General features: G+C 40.2%; 1 protein-coding gene across 1 annotated transcript in view; it reads right to left on the bottom strand.

The window, feature by feature from the left end:
• The window catches only part of CNTNAP5 (contactin associated protein family member 5), an 862,050-nt gene that overhangs the window by 324,210 nt on the left and 515,973 nt on the right, over nt 1–21,867 (bottom strand). Inside the window, exon 11 of the mRNA XM_050752523.1 lies at nt 21,632–21,738. Coding sequence (XP_050608480.1) covers nt 21,632–21,738 — 107 coding nt within the window. The remainder of the gene's footprint in view (nt 1–21,631; nt 21,739–21,867) is intronic.

Here is a 21,867-nt window from a genome sequence, read left to right as displayed (position 1 = left end):
ACTCAAACCCCCGAGGACATGCTGGAGCCAGGAAGACAGACTGCAACCCACGGAATTTCTTGTTGTCATTGACTTTGGTGATGTGAGTACTCTGCAAAAGGTGGGGCGCTTTGTCACAGAGCTAAACACATGCACCTGACCGAGGAGCTAGTGATGCTGAAGCAGGATCCAGAGGAAGGTGGAGCAGTTCCAGGCCCAGTCACTGCCTCACCAGTGAGATGAGTCAAAAAGCCAGCAACAGTGGATGTGAGACACATAAAGACTGCAGCCTTCCTTCCCCCTTCCAAACCTCCCAAAAGTATCTTTCCTGTGGTTTTCCCCTAACTCGAAATACACAGGAAAGGAAATTCTTTGGAATACAGTCCAGTCAAATTGTGTTGACACATTATAAAGCTATTAAACTTCGCAAAAGTTATTTTAATGGCAATCAGTAAAAACAAAATATTGAACTGCAATTGGTTAATACTACTGTCTCTTTCCCCTGCCCTTCCCAGTGTTTCACTTCTCAAGCGAGGTGGCATTGGAGAGGCCACAGAAATTTTTATGATCCAGTGAGGGGAAATTACGCCATGGATACATATTTAGTTTAGATCGGTAGCATATAATCGTGTTGTTCCCAGCTATGTATGTGGATCGTTAGCCATTGCATTTGAGGAGTTGCTCCCCTGAGTATTCTTGCTCCTTTCTATGGAAAGTCATCCAGCATCAGAGAACAATGGTTCAGGGCCAGAGGTCGTATCTCCATAGAGATGTCTCCTGCAGCGCCAGCAACGGAAGAGTGCAGGTCGTGCAGGGAAGCAAGGTGTGAAATGTAGAGAAAAAGAAGCTGGTCTGCGGAAATTCTAATAAATCTTTCTATCTAATCTATGAAACTTCACAGGGATATCCCCAATTTTAATCACAGTCATAAAAGTTTATGTGGCATCACCAATAATGAGGTGTGAAGCTGGAAAAAAAAGAAAAAGAAGCCTTTTTGAAACTATGAACATCATTTTTTAAGATATGATTTTATCAACCATACAAGAGGAAAAACTGAATTACTTATTTATTTTCTGCAATGTTTTAAAGAAAATCATCATATAAGGAAGCAATCAAACACTAGCCAAAAGTTAGAAGGAAATAAAAGTATTATAAAATTGTGTCAAGAAGTTAATCAAAATATTATGTTGTTCTAAAATCTGCCAATGTCTGTGGTACTTGTCTTTTTCCTAAAATGTCAGTAATTTGTAGTGACTTCTTTTCTCGTTCTAAAAATTATTTAGGAAAAAAAAAAAAAAAAAAACCTCCACAAATTGTAAAAATTTTCAGCCCTTTGAAACTTGTTCTGTCCCAGCTCAGTGCAGAGAGCCTGAGCAGGGCATCAGAACTGGATCATTTCTAAGGTCATCCAGACCAGCTGGCAGCCCCTTTTGCAGGGATGTGTCCCAGGTGCTAGCCCAGGTAAGCAGGAGCCCTGGACTCTTGATTTAGAGTTTGTTTAGTGTCCAGGGATCTGTATCCTGCCTTTTGACTTCCAGGCTCTGAGTTTGCTTTTTGATTTTTTATTTTTTTTGTCCTTATCAGAAATCTTGAGTTCCATCTCCTTTCAGAAACTATTATAAACAGACAATTGACAGGGGAAATCAGCTGCCTCTTTGAGTCAAATGCTGGTTTCTGGAGTGAGTAAAGCCAGGTGAGCAACAACCACTGCCACTTGAATACCGTCCGATGAGGCTGCTTTTTGCCTCCCTGTGCCATCCGATTCCTAACCACATGCCTGCAAAATGAAAGACATGAGACACAGCCACCGAGGCCTTCTGATCCAAATAAATCAAGCTCCTGCTAAATGGCATGTAACCGCTTTACACCGAAAAGTTCACCAGATTTACACAGTAACTTCAATTTGTAGTCTTTCCAGATCACTTGGATTTCAGTCTTTCAAGATTCATTTTAACGCAGATTTAAAGTAGAGAGACATTTCACCATCTGTTTTAATAAGTAATTTAAACTCCTACTCTAAGCCCCTGCCTCCATGTTTGCAAAACAGGACCAGCTTAAGCATGTTCCTCGGTCTTTGACTTGAGAATAGGTTCCCTGAGGTACCATCGACACTGCAATATGGCGGCCGCCTTTGGAGGGTGGTGTAATGCGAGCAGTCTTTCTCTTCCGGGGCATGCGTCAAGCATGTACAACAGGATTTCTTTCCTCAGCAGGCTGGGATCTCAGTGGGGCTCACCTCGCATTTCTTCCTATTAAGTTTGCATTTCAGGACATCGATTCATCTCTGTGCTGGCCATGTCTTTGGGTTTAAGGGAGGGTCCCTTGACTGATCATTACCCGTGTGCTTTCTCTTTATGTTCCATTTCAGCTTCCTGAAAACTTAAATCTGAAGTTATCCAATTTTTGCTCAAACTCTCAAGCGCTTTTTCTCAGTCCCTGCCGCCTGAACTCTGTCTAACCTTTACCAATATTCGACAAAGTCCTTAATGAGATTGTTTTATGTTGTCGTGCTAGAAAATTGAAAATGAAAGAGCTTTGATTTCTTAGTAGAAGAATCACATAAGGGAATCTATGCACTCACTTTTATTCTTTATCTTCTAATTAGAGGATTGGACGTTTTAAAGAAGGAAAAATGAGGAGACTAGAGACTATTACAAAGGCATTATTTCAACTTTTACTTTTTTCCCTGTTTCACTTTTATTGCCACCTTGGCATGATTTTAATTTAAAATTAAGAAACCTGAAATGATCTTTGCTAATACAGAGAAATAAGAAGACTCATGTTCAGAGAAGAATTTTGAAGAATTTGAAAGCATAAAACAGGACATTGCCTCTCCAAAGGGTTAGTGACTCCCAGCCTGGTTGCCTACCGCCTCCCCGGCAGATACTTCACTGTGATCCACCTATTCCCCTGGTCTCCTCATTGGCCCTAAGCCCACGATCTGTGCTTCTCCCTATCATATCCCTCACATTCCATAATCCTTCAGTGACAGCCTTTGAGGAGCCAGGCATTCCTCTGCTTCCAACGACTCCTGTTCCCCCTCTGCTCCACACATTATGCAAATACCTGCATCCTGTAAGGCCTGGCTTCTCCTCACTCCCTGTATAAAGATTCCCCAAACTTAGGACATCCCATATTGTTCTGAACTCCTCCTTTACATCTATTTTATCATTCAGCAAAGAATCAAGTACTGTCATGCAAATCACTCCATATGCATAGGTTTCGTCCTCTCACCTTGTTAAGGCTAACAGATACACACATGCATAGGTCTATATAAACAGATATTGAGAGATGGGAATGCATAGCTGAGAGAGAGAGATGGAGACTGCACCCTTCTGGGCATCATGACCAAACGTAACTGTCACGCATTGTGGAGGCTGTAAGGAGGAGGGGGGCCAAGCACTTGTTAAAAGAAAAACTGTAGCCGAATTACATTTTTAAGTGTTTAATTAAGCAAAGAACGATTCGTGAATTATGCAGCCTCCTGAGTCAGAGTTGTCTCAGAGACACCAGCACAGCCACGTGGTAGAAGAAGATATGTGGACAGACAGCGGAAGTGAGGTACAGAAACAACCAAATTGCTTACAGCTTGGCATCTGCCTTATTTGAACATGGTCTGAACAGTTGGCCACCTTTGGCCAGAACTCAGTGATTGGCTACAGTCTATTCACAACTCTGTTTAGGTTTTAGTTCATGACGTATAGAGAAGCCTTTAGGCTGAACTTAAAATATGTAAGGAGGCAGCTTTAGGCTAAACGTGATTTAACAATTCCCTGCTTTTGGTTATCCTCTCAATTTTGAGAGATTGACCAGAACTTTAGTCATTGATATCACTGTCACCATTGTCAACGTACTTATTTGGTCTTGAAAATCACTGGGAAATAGCAGAATAGTGAGTTTTGTAAGGTGGGAACAAGGATTTCAGGTTATTTTTTGTAAAGCTTAGAGTAGAGGGTACCTCCTTATGATGGAACAAACAAACAAACAAAGAACCAAACCTGGCCTGTTCTAGGATCTATGAATTTCCTTAAAGTCTTAGTTTGATTATGTCACATTTAGCACAAGTGACTACACTTTGGTTTGCTCTGGTCTGTTGGGGCCTAGTGCATGAACTCAGCCCAAAACAATTGCTTCCCATTATTTTGCTTAAAAACTCCCTCCTTTTGGTCAGTTTCTCACTTAGGTGAGAGTGTGACCAAAACTTAGGGCCTTAGCACCACTCTCAGTTATCATCATTTTGGGTTTCTGGTCTCAGCATGTTGTTCACAGGTTATGGTACCCTTGTGATCACTCATTTCTTTCAGCTCTTGTCATCCCAGTTGAAGACAGACCATTTCACATTCTAGAGAAGGCTGCATGCGAACATTTAAAACTTTTGAAAAAATACAGTGCCCCAGGGGGCAACTATTATGACTATCAGGGGGATAATACCATGAGTTTGGAGGGTCCCCAGAAACCAAACCAACTAAAATAAAATAGATCAAAGAATGAGCTAGATTAAGAGTCTACTCATTTTAAATAAGCAGTCTCTGTGTTAATCCCCTACAACTGAATCTCTATAATACCCAAAGTGATATATTTCTTCATGGACAACAAGAATCCAGCAGCTGCACAGATACTTTTCTGTTTAGCCAGTAAGTAAGTAATCTAGAGCAATTCTATTATTTAGCATAACTTTTATGGGAGAATATAAAATATTTTGTGTAACCATATCCTCTACAATAGAATCTGCTATAGAGCCTATCATGAGGGATGAATTTCTAATCATTGCCTCATTTACTCCAAATCATGGTAAAAAAAGACCTAACAAAAGACCTCCTGGCAGTGTTATTTTTAATCCATTATGTATGTTAAGAGGTGGGAAACAATGTCTGTTTCTGACTGATTCTGAGGCAACATATGTGCCATTAATGTTTTTCACCTACACTGGCCCTTCATCTCCCATCTATCAAGGTATAAGGTTATCTATGTCTAAAGCGAGCTGAAAAACTCTTCACAAATAAAATATACCCCATGAGTGCACACCACAGACCCCTTGCCACTTCTATCTTTCATAGAGGCATGAGCAAAGAAAAAAATTTGAAAAGTAAGCGTGTTACGATAGTAGAGAAGTCTTGATCTGTGATCCTGGGAAAAAGTTGTCCACATCAAAGATGCTGTTGTCTTATTTATTTATTTATTTATTTATTTTTGAGACAGGGTCTCACTCTGTTATACAGGCTGGAGTGCAGTGGTGTGATCTCGGCTCACTGCAGCCTCAACATCCTGGGTTCAAGTGATCCTCCCACCTCAACCCCCAGAAGTAGCTGGGACTACAGGCATGCACCTCCGTGCTTGGTTACTTTTTTTATTCTTATTTTTTGGTAGAGATAAGGTTTTGCCCTATTGCCTAAGCTGGTCTTGAACTCCCAAGCTCGAGTGATCCACCCACCTTGGCCTTCTGAAGTAGGAATGCTGTCTCCTTCTGGGGAGAAAATTCCCTGGTTAGTTTTACCCTATGGTTTCTAATGGGTGTACAGTACCAAGACTGTGGGAAAACCCTTTTTGAGTTGTAAGATTATGAACCCCCAAATTTTGTTGTGATGTAGAAGGCAAGGGAAGTTTTTTTTCACATGTTCAGCATCTTTTTTTTTTTTTTTTTTTTTCTTTTTGAGATAAAATCTCACTCTTGCCCCCAGGCTGGAGTGCAGTGGTGCGATCTCAGCTCACTGCAACCTCTGCCTCCCAGGTTCAAGTGATTCTCCTGCTTCAGCCTCCCGAGTAGCTGGGATTACAGGCTCCTGCCACCATGTCCCGCTAATTTTTTTTTGGTATTTTTAGTAGGGACAGGGTTTCACCATGTTGGCCAGGCTGGTCTCGAATTCCTGACCTCAGGTGATCCATCCGCCTCGGCCTCCCAAAGTGCTGGGATTACAGGCATGAGCCACCACGCCTGGCCATGTTCAGCATCTTAGTCAATTCAAGATAACAATATGACCAATGTTGTCATATATTTTCCCACTGGTTCTGATACCAGTTTTGTCTATCATCATTATTTCTCTCCATTAATAAGAACCCCCAAACTATTCAAGTCCATATCCCACTGACTCCAACTCCAACCAAGTTAATATCAGTCTTGACTCTTGACCCTCCATCACATTCTTTGTCTGTGCAGATCCCATGTATGCCACAGGGTTTGGCTCAAGTCCAGCATTATCCAGTATCCCTTCCCTTCATGGCTCATCTCCTTCTCCTTGTTTGGTGTCTATGTTTTGGGCAGTTCCTATATTCAATTTAGCTTCCGACCATATATAATCTTGCATTATTTTCTTAGTGTATAACACATCTACCTGCTGCCCACATTCCTGCTAATTTTAAAGTCCTTGAGAACAGGAATCAGACCTTCAATTGCCAAAGTGTCACCTGCTATATTTGGTTGAGTGTTGAACCCTGAATAGATATTTATACATGCCTGATACAAATGTGTGTTGCATGAATGGGTGACCCCAAAATAGGAGAGACATACAAGAACTGGTGTTGAATACAAATAAATATCTCAATGAAATTATGTCATAACAGTAGCCAAAATAAACTTTGGAATGAGCTACTTTCACTGGTTTAGGGATGTATTATAACATAATGATAAGTATACTACATGCTAATTAAAATAAGTAAAGGCAATTTCTCACTCTGATTATTCCTAAGTGTGTTCTGAATCCAGTGATTTCAGGAACTTTGGAGCCCACCATTATACTTCACGTCAAGCGACTGAGATGTGATGATGGTATTGCGGAAAGCATGGCAAGTCCATAGGAGGATCATTGAGAGCCAAAATAAAACTAACTAAGGAAAGTTAGAAGGTACATTCTACTTTCTAAAAGAAATAAATCTTATAGCTACTGGAGAACTACAGTGATAACAGGAGGCATTTATCAGTCCATTTCTAGAGCATCGATTTGAAGTATGCAAGAAAACACACTTGTACTCAAAAGTCCCTTCCAAACATAGAAATCGGAATTTGTTACTAGTCCAAAAGCTATGCACAGATGGCCAGCAAATGTAGAATTGTAGAGGACTGATGAAGTAAAATAAGCAAACTTAACCAGGCACTTCCTGTATAGGCACTATATCCACCACTCTAAGCGTAATCTCTTATTTATCAAAAAGTTCTAAGACACAGATATCACTATCCCTATATTTAGAGATAAGAGAACTAACTTTCTCAGAAGGTGAATAATTTCCCACAGGTCACTCAATTAGTAATTATTACAGCCTGGAATTTAACCCAAGGCAGCCTAATCTTCAAAAGCAATTCATTTTTTCATACTGCATCGCCATTAAACACAAAACCAAATACAGAACGGATTTGTTTTCTGTATGTTTTGACTATTCCCCCAGTGACATCATTAGATGGAAGACTGTTAAAGTAGAAGCCAGAGAGCACAGCTCCTCCTCTCATGGCCTGTGAGCTACAGGCATCCCTAGTCTGCATATGTTATGTAACAGTTATTCCATTGAATGCCCATTTAGTCAACATGCAGTCATGAAATAAAATGTTAGTAGACAGAAATACTAGCTCCCTCTTCCAGCCATCATGACAGCAAAATCAAGGAGACAGGAACAAAGGAATGATTGCCAGGATCTTCATCATCACATTAGCTGCCAGCAGGAAATCTGTGCCACTGAGAAGTGACTTTGACAACTCCTCCGTTAACAGACTAATAAACTCAGTTGCATGTCCTGCTATGACAATGGACAATTTAATTCCTTTTTATATTTTCTGCAATATATATATAGCCATCCAAAAGTCCTATTTATGCTAATACCTTAAAATTTGGAACTACAGCTATGCCAACTGAAGGATCATTTACAAGCTAGTTTGAGAGCAAATGGGGACGTAGTGTGAGGCTCTTTAAGAAATACTCTTTTTTTTTTTTTTTTTTGAGACGGAGTCTTGCTCTGTCGCCCAAGCTGGAGTGCAGTGGCGCGATCCTGGCTCACTGCAAGCTCCGCCTCCTGGGTTCACGCCATTCTCCTGCCCCAGCCTCCCGAGTAGCTGGGACTACAGGCGCCCGCCACTGCGCCCTGCTCATTTTTTGTATTTTTAGTAGAGACGGGGTTTCACCGTGGTCTCGATCTCCTGACCTTGTGATCCGCCCGCCTCGGCCTCCCAAAGTGCTGGGATTACAGGCGTGAGCTACCGTGCCCGGCCAAGAAATACTCTTTAAATAAAAAGCAGGATGCTCAATTCTTCCATCAAATTAAAAACGGGAAGTTTTCCTACATGATGGCTAAAGGGAAAGTCTACCAGAGGTTGTGGCCTGTTACCTGATTTGCTATCTTTCACTTTCCCTCAATAAGGAAGGAAGGGATATTAGTATATTTCAAGGTAGTGCCAACCATTTGAAAATTAGAACTCCATTCTCTCAATACTTATTTTGCATGAGCAATATTCCAGAGCTGGTATAGGAGTTGGGAACACATACAAAAAAACCCCCAAGAAACAAAAGTGCATGGCCTCAAGGATATCAACCTAATGCCAGAGAAAGATCAAAAGTCAATTATTGCAACCACCTATACATGTGGAGGTGATACCAGAGCAGAGCATTGAGTAGAATAGAGAATAGACAAGTCCCGAAGAACATTCCAGGAGAAATAACTTCAAGGTCAAAATACTGGAAAGATAAGAAAAACTGAACATGCCCAGGGAATGAACAGTGGATCACAACTGCTATAAAGTGGAGATATGCGGGGCCATGGCTGAAAATGGTTTGTGACCCAAGAGGGTTCCAAATAATGAAGGGCCTCACTTACTGAGATCAAATAGTAAAGGGTTTTCTTCAATAAGATTATAGAGAGCCACTAAACAATTTGAAGTTGGACAATGATATAATCAAAGTCACTTTTAGGAAACAACAGAAACTATATTTTAAAAGAACCCTGGAATTTCCCTAACAACTCACCTTGTCTAGAGCATGATATAGTTGAAAAATCTTGGAAAGAGTCACAATATTCAGGCTTTTGTCCTGCTGGGTTCTTGTACCTGACTGTCCTTGGGCTCTCCATATTAAACTGCTGTATGTCTCATGACTTTCCTCTGTACATTAAAGAGTACTTGCCTTATCCCTCACCAAGGTTGCAGTGGGAACAAAATGATGTAAATACATGAGAAGAAATCTATAAGAAAGGGTTATGATCATACTTGTCAGAGAGATTTCACGCCCATTGATTCATGAATTTATCCCAATAGCACTAAGGGGCAGATTCTATTATTTTCCCTTGAATATGGCAGAAATAAGGCTCACACTGCTGAAATAACCTGCTATACATAGGTCACAGTGTTACTGTGTTATAGAATTGTAAAGAATGGAGAAATGTATTCTGAATTTTGTCTCTGAATTACATAGTCAAAATATATTTGCAAGAATCAGAATGAACACACTGGAAATTCCTTCATTTCATGACAACTTAGTCAAGTCAGTCATAGTTTTAAAAAATACTGATAAATTATACTGAACGATCACATTATGTCTTCATTTTATTATTGCTCACTACTTTCATTACTCTTTGAGTTGACTCATTCCAAATGAAAACCCAACTAATTAAACGACACCAAATGCTTCAAGGGGAAGCTGAAAGAGCTGTGATGCTTGCAAAACATTCCTCACGTTTTAACCTGTTTTATTTTTAAAACCTATTTGAGGTAACCGTGTAAATGAACACTTAGTGTTTTCTATAGACAAGATGTGGACTATCTGGTTTATGTAATTGTTATTTTGGGCTAGAATATTATAAAATGGTTAAGAAAAGAAATAGAAACTATTGAGTGAGATTATAGCACATTCTCATTCTGAGTCATGCTGCTAGAACAAATCAAAACAATTTTCCTTAGTGACCATGTATAATCCACACGGTATTCATGAGGAATCATGGATCACAGAAAGTAAGTGACTTGCCTAAGGTCATTTGTGGCAGAGAGGATCTGACTCATGCAGGAGTCCCCCACTTCCTCCTACAACCCATCACTGGGATTCCATTGGTGATGGTTTGCCTCTTGGTTTTTCTACTGATGGCAACACCTATGCCAAAACCTAACCCCTATTTGGTAGTCTATAGTAGAAAAAGTGTATAGTAGGAATCTATAGTAGAAAATGGCCATATGACCTAGTAGCATAGAAAGGATGCCTCTTATATGAAAATGTATTTCTAAACTTTTACCGAAATTACTTTATAACATGTAATAGATACCATTTAACCTGGAAATGCCCAATTTCGAATATTGCGCTAGAGATGTTGTCTGTTTCTTGCCTCTAATCCACATAACAATTGTGTAAAGGAGTTACTGTTATTTTAGAGACCAAAAACAACCAAGGCTGAAAGAAGTTAAATAACTTATCTGATACTGGAGAACTATTGATAACCTCGATCTGTCTGGATTCAAAGAGGAGGCACAAATGAAAACTGTGTCTTCATATATTGAGTTTATTATGTATGTATATTCCAGATCACTTCTTACTCATGGGACATACTAGAGCTTTGTATTTCTCTGGCAATTAATCTTCTGTTGATTGAAATACATTAGAAATAAGTGCTCGTTTTTCTTGCTCAGTATTCAAAGTAAATATCAACGATTCTCCAAAGGAAGCAACATCAGCAATTAAATTATATTCAGTTAATTATCTTCTCTTATATTTTGGAATCTTTTGTTGCTTGTAGGGGTTTGGAACAAAGCTAAAACTTGTGATTACATTTCTTGCTCTTTATTAACCCAGTGTAAATATTTGAAGTTGGCTTTACTGTAACCTCAATTAACAAGGGGGTGGGGGAAAATGGAGAGAAAGACATAGAGAAAGAGGAAGGAAAGAACAAATCGAACCAATTAACATGTAGGATATGACTGTGGGAAACTCTCAAATCACTGAAATGTATTCAAAAGGAAGAAAATCAATCCAAGGTGAATATACACCCTCCATTCCTTCCTTTCTCTGATAAGAAGTTCTTTGGATTAGTTTTGCTTTTAAAACCTGTGTGTTCCATAAAATATTTAAGAGCGCTCTTCTTTGTACTTCAGATGTAATGTGAAGAGAAAGTGTTTTCAAGCCATCTAGAACTAAGCTCAAACTCCACCGGTTCTGTGGCTGTGAGCATTTTGGCCATAAGGAACATCACACACTATCATGTGGGAGGCCTATCATGGGGAGGGGGGAGAGGGGAGGGATTGCATTGGGAGTTATACATGATGTACATGACGAGTTGATGGGTGCTGATGAGTTGATGGGTGCAGCACACCAACATGGCACAAGTATACATATGTAACAAACCTGCACGTTATGCACATGTACCCTAGAACTTAAAGTATAAAAATAAAAATAAAAAAATAAAAAAAAAAGAATGTTTACATTCAGTGATGTTCTACTATGTGTAAATAGGTGCCAAATATGCAAGGAGAAATGCATAGAACACTGGCAGTTTGCAAAGAAAAACAAGAAGCAGACAATTTTTATATGGTGGAAGAAGTGCTATGTGAGAGGCTGATAAAGGAGCAAAAAGAAGCAATAGCTGCAAAAGACTCGCTCAGATTTCTTGCATCAGTTGACAGAGGTCTCTCAGGAAAAGATAGTGATAAGAAGTCTTTATGGCCAAGAGATTTGCAAATCTGAAAATCTAGTTGTTTGAAGAGCCGCCGGAGTCTAACAGGGTTAGAGCTAAGAATGTGAGATGACATGTGTTCAGCACTGAGAACGGCATATGGCACTTTCATAGGGCTCAACAAATGTTCATTCCTTTCCCCCTAGGCTAGAGCACTGGGTGAACCCCAAACATCCCCTGTGCTCATCCTTATCTTTGGTCCTTATTTTGATGCCCACCCTTGAAAAGCACCCTCCTGACACCTATCTGACTCCCCAATCCAGCCTTTATGCACAGGTCCAATCTCTTAAGACTTTCTTTCTTTCTTTTTATATTTTATTTTCGGTTTGGGGGTACACATGCAGGTTTGTTCCATAGGTGAACACGTGTCATGGGGATTTGTTGTATAGATTATTTCATCACTCAGGTATTATGCCCAGTAACCAATAGTTATCTTTTCTGCTTCTCTCACTCCATCCACCCTGCCACCCTCAAGTAGACCCCAGCTGTTTCCTTTTAAGAAGACTTTCTCACATCCAGTTCAGCCTGCTCAGATCTCTCCCTCCCAGAAGTAGCATTCCCCCTTAGAGGCAGTCCTGTGCACTCAATTGCACAGTGCATTCCTTGTTCATTAACAGATTCAAGGAGGTTGGAGATTTTTTCCTGCTCTCAACGGCAGCGAATGCTTTTGAATCACCTGATCCTGACAAAACCTGGGATAGTCATGAATGAACACATTCTCTTGGATCAGCAAATTCCACTGCATTCCAATACTGCCACAGTCTTAGGCTGCTGACGAAAATTACTGATTTCTTTCTTTCTTTCTTTTTGAATTAGCTTCCTCAGGTTGAATTGTATTGGTTTTCTTATTTCATTTTTCCCCCTTATTGTGCTTTTTTTCCATCTTCTCCCTAAATATCTATCCAGTTGTGTAACAATTACCAATCACTATGATGAAAGAGTACTCGGCCTGTAATCCCAGCACTTTGGGAGGCCGAAGTGAGTGGATCACCTGAGGTCCGGAGTTCGAGACCAGCCTTGCCTCCATGGTGAAACCCCATCTCTACTAAAAATACAAAAATTAGCTGGTGTGGTGGCCTGTGCTTGTAATCCTAGCTACTCGCAAGGCTGAGGTAGGAGAATCACTTGAACCTGGGAGGCGGAGGTTGCAGTGAGCCAAGATTGCACCACTGCACTCTAGCCTGTGGGTGACAGAGCAAGACTCTGTCTCACAAAAAAAAAAAAAAAAAGAAAGAAAAAGAAAAAAAAAGTATTCAGCTCGGCGGTATATTATGTATCTAGACATCTCTGTGAATAGTCTATTTCTGAAACACCCCGCTTCTGACTCCTAGGTTACTTACACTTTCCTTAGTACTTTCTTTTCTTTTCTTTTTTTTTGGAGACGGAGTCTCGCTCTGTTGCCCAGGCTGGAGTGCAGTGGCACGATCTGGGCTCACTGCAAGCTCCGCCTCCCGGGTTCACGCCACTCTCCCGCCTCAGCCTCCCGACTTGCTGGGACTACAAGGGCCACCACGCCCGGCTAATTTTTTGTATTTTTAGTAGAGACGGGGTTTCACCGTGTTAGCCAGGATGGTCTCGATCTGCTGACCTCGTGATCCACCCGCCTCGGCCTCCCAAAGTGCTGGGATTACAGGCGTGAGCCACCGCACCCATCCAGTACTTGCTTTCTTTGTTTTGGTTATCACTCCTTCTTGATTGTATCTCTTCTTGACTCTCTTAAAATATTTTACTTTCAAGGTCCTACCCTTGGCCTACTCATCTACTCAAAAGGCTTCAGCAACTATACACCCACTGATTCTGATATTCCCCTTGGACCTCACTCCAGAGTTTTCCAGCTAATTCTGCACAGTGGGAAACTTTCCAGGCAAATACCGTGCCCCAAACTAGACTGAAGTCCAACTACTAAATCTCCTCCTCTTTCTACACATCCTCTATCTATTTAAACAGCAGCTAGCATGAAACAGGAAATTTGTATTTGTCAGGCACCATGCTAAACACTTTAAGAAGATTGTTTTACTCAATCCTCATAACACTTCTTTGAAATGATTGCTCTTATTAGCCCCATATGACAGGGGAGGAAGTTCAAGCACATGGAGCTCACATGGCTTCTTGGCCTAGGTCACATATCTTGTAAATTGTAGGGCCTGTATTTCACACTAGGCTGTCACACTGAGACAGACCTCAGGACTTAGTCACTTCATTCTTCATCCATGAGGTCTTCCAAGTTAAAAAGCTGAAAGTCATCCTTCTATCTACTGCGTTCAATTTTTCTTTAAGTCTACTTGATCCAATTTTAGATATGCCTTGCATATCAGGTTCCTGCTTTCTGGCTTGTGCTGATTCTCATTATTTGCTGCCCACAAAATTGCAAATTGCATCCAGTATCTGTCCCTAGCACCCACATCTTCCATCTTCAGTATATGCTCCAAAGCACTGTCACCATTACATTTAAAAAAAAGAAACTGATGAACAAAGCAAACAACAAATATTAGCAACCCGATCCTCAACACTAAAATGAAACCAACAAACTGTGGCTGGCTGTTAGTTGGCCAGCAGAGAAGTAAGTTCCTTCTCAATTCATCACCTGCCTTTTCTACCCTGTTGCATTTCCTGCATCTCCTTCCCGCCCCCACTCTCCATTTCATCTTCAATTCTAGCTATGCCAGGTGTCTCATAGCCCCCACTTTGTTGCTTGACACTTCATGTCATTTGCCTTTGTTCATGGAGCTCCCTCTTCCTGCAAGGCCATTGTCTGTGCTCTTCTTCTTTCTCATCCCTCAAATCTCTGCTCCAAGGTCAATTATTTTGAGAACTTTCTCAAGAAAGTAACAATGCTCTTGCTACAGTAACTTGACATTGTTATGCGCACATGCCTCATAAATTCATTTTTTTTTGTATACATCAAAGAGTGGATATCTACTATGTGTCAGGGATTAGAGGAGAGGCTGGAGACCCTGGGAAGATTCAGATATCATCCTGCTCTTATGGAATTCCCACTAAGAGCACACTGAGTTATCTTTTTCTGCTTAATCTTCTGTCTCACCATTTCCATAATAGCCTATATGCCACCAAAGCCATGAATGTGTACAAGTGTAAGACAGACATGTTTTCTCACCTAAATAGGTTTATAGTCTCAGTAGGTCGTTAACATAAATAACATTAATGATAATAAAAGCGTTGCTTAATGTCATAAGACAAAGCAAGGTGTAAATTCAATTCTTCTTCTTCTTCTTTCTTCTTCCTCTTCCTCTTCCTTCTTCTTCTTTCTCCTACTTCCCCTTTCTAGTTGCAGTTGAGAACAATTGCTAATAGCATTTAAGGTTAATGATGGAGATAAATATTTTTTAGATCTTTATGGGAAATGGAATAATATTTATTAGGATAAGCACTGACCTAAGCTTAGAGATATGAGCAATACTCTTAAATGAGTTCCCTTATTACCAGAATTTCCTACCCTATCCAACTTTTCATTTCAACCACTCAAATGCCATGCAGTCAAAGGACCATTTACCTACTGTTAAAGGTAGTGTTATACCTCTGCAATGATTACTAGAGCGTCTGATAGCCAGATGACTTGATATGCTTTGAATCAATACTTGGCTATTGACTTCCCCACAGAAGAAGCACTACATCAGGCTTGGAAGAAGAAGAAAGCTGACATCCTTCTGCAAAGCTGAAACATGAGCTAAAGGGCATTGTTAGGATGTCAGAGAGGCTACACTATTGAAAAGGGATTGGCAAAGGCTGAAACATGGTGAAAAGACCCTGAGCAGGGCACATGTGATTGTCATCAGAGATAAATATTGAGAAGATGAAGGAAAAGTGCTTGTATCACTTACTGGGTCTGTTCAACGTGACAGTCATCACTAAATTCGTAGTTTAATGAATCAAATGTACATTCAAAAAGTACTTGTTGAATGAAAAAAGAAAATTCTGTGGAAGCAATCTTATTCCTACAATACAAGTCATCTGAAAAAAAATTTCTTTTTAATCTGAAACTCACAATCAGGGTCAATAATAATCTCTATTTTAATATGCCACTGTGTTAGTAAAAACACATGTAAAATAGTTTTATAGGCCAGGCGCAGTGGCTCAAGCCTGTAATCCCAGCACTTTGGGAGGCCAAGACGGGTGGATCACGAGGTCAGAAGATCGAGACCATCCTGGCTAACACGGTGAAACCCTGTCTCTACTAAAAAATACAAAAAACTAGCCGGGCGAGGTGGCGGGCGCCTGTATTCCCAGCTACTCGGGAGGCTGAGGCAGGAGAATGGCATAAACCCAGGAGGCGGAGCTTGCAGTGAGCTGAGATTGTGCCACTGCACTCCAGCCTGGGCGACAGAGCGAGACTCCGTCTCAAAAAAAAAAAAAAAAAAAAAAAGTTTTAGAAGCTGTAGTAAACAATAATGTCAGAGAAGGTAAAACAAGATCTCAGAAAATAGTGATCAGAGTGTAAACTGTAATAAGAGTTTAGGAAAACAAGTTGGAAATATGGATCAAGATTCTTAAAACTATTCAGAACTCTTGACTCAATAAAGCAGTTTCTGAGGTTTGTTTAAGTGAGCCATAGAACTTGTGGTATTGGATAATATTTAAATACAAAGATGCTCAACATAGTTCTGGTTACAATAATAAATATTTGGAAATAACACAGGTCCTCTGCCTCTCCCACCAAAATAGGAAAGACAAAGAAAAATATTAAGATGGTTGAATATAGAAACAAAAAAGTATTGGGCTATTTATTTTGGAGTTCTTAAAATAATATTTATAGGTATGGCAGTAGCATGTGAAAAGCTCTAGTTGTAATGGTAAGTGTGTTTCAGTATTCTCTGGGGAAAGTGCTTTTAGGAATCCTATGTGGCCTTCAGGAATGAATGACTAGTGCAAATCACTTTTTTTTTTTCTTTTGAGCCAGGCAAGTTCTGCAGTGTCCCAGAACACAGCATATATATGTCTACTATCGTGTCTTAGCCCTTGACAGTCTGTTTTCGACAAACCTCCCTTTTCCTTTTGTCTATTTCAATTTTAGAAGTCCTCCAAGTCATTCTATTTCCTTCCATAATGCTTTCATGATTATTCTAGAACACAAAAACTTTCTCATCTCTCAGTCTTCTAGAACTGTATTTTCAATTATGATCTCACACTATTCTACTGTGTCTTAAGCAATATAAAGGAGGTTGTGAATGTCCCATCACCAACTTTGTAATATGGAAGTTTACAAATGCCTTGCTTGTTTGAAGGTATAAATAAGATGCAGGATTTAGCATCTGGCATCAACAGGCAAATTCCCTTGGTTTAAAGCCCAACCGCTACCATTTACTAGATATGAGACCTTGTGGAATTTATATAAGCTTTCTGGGCCTCAATGTTCTCATCTGTAAAATGGAGATAATAACACTATGCATATCCCTTTATTGTTATGCTGTACTGATATCTATCTATCTATCTATCTATCTATCTATCTATCTATCTATGCCCTAATATCTCACAATCAAAAATCTGCTCCTTTTTATCTTAATTTGGATTCTTAATAAAGTAGATATGATATACCATGACCAAAATATACCCTGAGTACTTAGAAGCTTGGCTTTGATTATACAACCTTCTGAACTTGCACGTTGTATTCAACTAATAACCGTGGTATCTATCTCTGGGAGTTGGAAAGCATTGAACTTGGTTGGGTTGCCAGGGATTGATCTGGTGGACTGCAAACACTGTTTTTATTCAGTTACTCCTCTGGAGAATAGGATACCACTTTCAGAGAAATTTTCTAACCATAACAACTTACAAACATCATATGATAGTCTCCAACGGCACTTTATGGGGTAGCTTTCCTCTTCATATGGGAAAGCTGCCACAGATGGGACAGAAATTGCCCACACATTCATCACCTTTTTCTTAAAAAGGTGGTTTTGAACGATGTACATTTGAAAAGTGACCAAACTAGCATATCCAAGTCCCTTATATATCATCAAGTAAGGATAAAAAGAAATTAAGACTGACTGAAGATATCTCTACTTTCGACAACAGCATGCTGTGTCTACACACTTCGGGAATTTCCATTTTGTTAGTCCTTAGAGAGTCCATTGTGCCCACCTCACCCAGGCCCTCTCTTGTCCACAAAGGCTGGACAAAAAGCAGTTAATCCTATCTGTCCTAAGTCCGTCCTCTTGCTTCACATTTACTAGAAAGCACCAGCAATGAGGAGGGAAAGACTATTTCTGAAGAGCTTGACAAAACTAAGAGAATACTCAAGACATTATTATCAATAATTTATTAATCCAAAGAGTTTTTCTTTTCTTATTTCGACTGTGGCCAATTCCTTCAGTAAAACATTCCTCAACGCAGCAAGGAATCTGTCATTTCCACAAGTGCAGAATTTCAGGCCTGTTTGTTTTTGTTTTTGCCAGGGAGTGCCCTGTGTGCCATCTTCTGCACTGCAGAAGCTCTCACCTGGCCTGTGAGTGGGACCCATGCTTGCTGAGAGGGAGACACAAGCTTGCTGATGAAATCACTTGGTTTGCAAAATGACTAAAAACAATGGTCCTCACCCAACTGGGGGAGAGGGAAATTAGTTAGAGGGAGGACAAATATTTGAATTGCACGGAGTACTAAGGTGTGCTTGCCAAATGTCACAAATATTCAAGGGATTTTGATTGGTTCTGGCTGGGTGCCCAGAACCGAGATAGAGTTTCACAAAGTCGCAGCCTACAGTGTAGACATTGAGCAATTTCACAGAAAAGGAAATGGGAAGGTGTTTTAAAAAATGATATTTTTAAGGTTTTTGTGTGTTGAGTCTCCTGCTCATCGGGCTTGACAGTGTTCCTTTAAAAACCAGCACCTCACCTCCATTGATTTTCAACTTCACACTTTTTTTTTAAAGCTCGACATCTTCTATTTTTAGCCTGATGGATGAAGTAAATTAAAGGAGAACAGTATCCATAGAGATGAACTCCTCAAAAAATTGTTAAATTACTTTTGGAGAAAGTGAGCGGAATAAGCTTTAACAGTCACAGGAATGTTGTAATGTGATTTGGCTGAAATTAGGGTTGCTGTGACTTCAATCTTTGTGTTTCCCTTGTCTTGCTATTAAATTGATGGCCATTTAAGTTGTCTCTGAACTTCTTATAGCAGCACTGACATTACAATCTGGATAGCCTTATGTGGGCCCTGCAATGTTTCTCTATAGGTATATATTGTTCTTGGCTATTTGGTGATAATATTTTTGGAACCAGACTTAAAACTTAGAAATTGGTGTTCACTGGGGCTCTTAGATAAAAACACCTAATTTTAGCCTTAGATGAACCCACAAGAATTCACTAGTTTTTCTTCCTAGGACCTGCAAAAAAATAAAAGGATCCCCAAAGTGATAAATTCATATACGTATTCACATATAAGAACTAGGTAAAGGCCAGGCATGATGGCTCACGCCTGTAATCCCAGCACTTTGGGAGTTCAAGGCAGGAGGATCCTGAGGTCAGGAGATAGAGACCATTGTGGTTAGCATGGTGAAACCCTGTCTCTACTGAAAATATAAAAAATTAGCCAGGTATGGTGGCGGGCGCCTGTAGTCCCAGCTACTCGGGAGGCTGAGGAAGGAGAATGGCATGAACCCAGGAGGTGGAGGTTGCAGTGAGCTGAGATCCGGCCACTGCACTCCAGCCTGCGCAACAGAGTGAGACTCCACATCAAAAAGGAAAGAAAGGAAAAAAAAAAAGAGCTAGGTAAAATTTAAATTCAATCTCTGTTATTCCAGTGTTCTTTTTTCTTAATTTCTTTTTAATTTAATTTTTATTTTATTTTTATTTTTATTTTTAATTTTTGTGGGTGCAGAGTAGGTGTATATGTTTATGGGGTACACGAGATATTTTGGTACTGGCATACAGTGCATAATAATCACTTCATAGAAAATTGGCTATTCATCCCCTCAAGCATACCCCTTTATGGTATGAACAATCCAATGGTACTCTTCTAGTTACTTTGAATTCTAAATTTTTCAGTAGAAAAGTTTTAATAAGATTTTTTTTTAATAAAGCCAAACAATTTTTTTTGTTTGTTTCTGTAAGCAACTAACAGCAATAACTACATACTCCCCAATGACCAGTGGACGAGAAGACTAGTTCTTCTCTAATTTGATCAGACTTCCCTATGGACATCATCAGTGAATCTTGCTTTGAAGGAATGGAGGAGGCTAAGGAATGGCTGAGAGGTCTTTAAGGATGAGAATATCAATGTCACTTACCTTTGCTCGGTCTGGTTCCAGCCCTATTGACATCTACTATGTTCTTTCTGAATCTCCAAGTGCCAGCCCAGCAACAGCAGGCACTTAAGAAAAACTGGCAGGAGCTGTCCCAGAATGATAGTTCCCACTGTAGTCCTCAGAATAGCTCCAGGCCTTGGCTCTACTCTTATGTCTAGAAAATGTTTATCTTACCCTTCTACCTTCTAAGCCAATTTCAAATTCCTAATTTTTCATGAAATGCTCTACAGTTCCACACAGCGCTTTCAGAAGTATCTTTCTCAATCACACTTACAGTCCATAGTTGGGCATACCTTTCTCTGACTGGCAAACTTTCTATACTTTTTCATGTGTTTTCCCCCACCCATGGTCTCAATAAGACTATACAATTATAAAAATCAGGGCTGGGCCGGGCCCAATGGCTCACACCTGTAATCCCAGCGCTTTGGGAGGCTGAGGCAGGTGGATCACGAGGTCAAGAGTTCGAGGCCAGCCTGGCCAACACGGTGAAACCCCGTCTCTACCCAAAATACAAAATTTAGCCGGGTGTGGTGGCAGGTGCCTGTAATCCCAGATATTCAGGAAGCTGAGGCAGGAGAATCACTTGAAACCAGGAGGCGGAGGTTGCAGCGAGCGAAGATCGTACCACCGCACTCCAGCCTGGGCAACAAGAGCAAAACTCTCTCTCTCAAAAAAAAAAAAAAAATTTATTTAATTAATTTAAAATTAATTTAATTTTATTAATTTAAAAAAATGAAGGCTCATATTCTTTACTTGTTTTCTATCCCTCACTCCTTATCCTGTGTATACTCCAGCCTACCTCTGTCTCACCTCTTACCACTCCTCCTCATTTTCAGCACCCTCCAGTCATCTGGAACTATTGGAAAATTTTGATTTTCCACAGAGCAGAGGACCCCTGTGCTTTATGTCTCCATTTGTTTCTTTGCTTCTGAGTATCCTTTTTCTTTCTTTCTTTCTTTTTTTTTTTTTTTGTTTTGTTTTTTGTTTTCTCCTATATTTCTACAACAAGATCAGCTCAGGTCTTCTATTTGAAGTCTCCCTAACACTGGGCTTGACAGGCAGTCATTAGCACTTATCACCAATATTCAGGTTCCATTTTCTCCCCTTCCATGGTAAAAATTGCACTTCAGCCCCTATTGAAGTTGAGTGTGCCCACAGGGCTTTATTTGGCCAATAGAATGTGAGTGGAAGTAATGTTTTCTACTTCCAGTAGAAGCTTTGTAAAGCTACTGCATGCTTCCCTGTGCTTCCCTCCCTGTGTTTCCTCTTACCACAGCAACCTTCCAGATAATAGAACTTTGTTACCATCTAAGAATGAGGACAAGGTGGAAGAAGGGCCTCTGTCATGCTTGATGGGCTTGTGACACAGGCATGGCGTGGACCTTGTTACTTACACCACAGAGATGTTAGTTTGTTTATTACAGCAGCCTAACAACTCATCAAGACAATGCAATTGACTTAATAGCTCCCTCTTGTGTGCCTGCAGCACCTTCCCTTGCTTCCACCTTAAACTTATTTAACTGTGTTGTCATGATCTCATTTCCTGCCTGTTTTGCTGGTAGACCATAAACTCCACAAGAATATGGCTTTTATCCATGTATCCTCTGTGCCCAATAGTGTTTGGTATATAATAACCTCTAAAAACACACATGTTGAATGAGTCAATAAAACATGCCTGCCCCATGCTAAATAGATCCTGAAGTTAACAATGGTATTCCTGGAGTTTTGTCCATCCCACCAGGGGCAAATACTCAATTTACTCACAGTTGTGGCAGGTGGCACCAGTGTAACTTGTGTCACTGCAGTTACAATAGAAGGTGGTCCAGGACTGGGAGCAGCTTCCTCCGTGTTCACAGTAGTTTGGCAAACACCTAATGAAAGAAAACATAAATGAAAAGAACCAAATCAATTGACAGAAAGGGGAAAGCAAAAATGCCTCATATCCAACTGCCTCAATTAATAGTAGATATTGATTTGCTATACTCCCATACCTAAGGCAG

Source organism: Macaca thibetana, chromosome 12 (assembly GCF_024542745.1).
Source record: "Macaca thibetana thibetana isolate TM-01 chromosome 12, ASM2454274v1, whole genome shotgun sequence".
Taxonomy (NCBI): domain Eukaryota; kingdom Metazoa; phylum Chordata; class Mammalia; order Primates; family Cercopithecidae; genus Macaca; species Macaca thibetana.
This window is presented reverse-complemented; position numbering and strand designations above follow the sequence as displayed.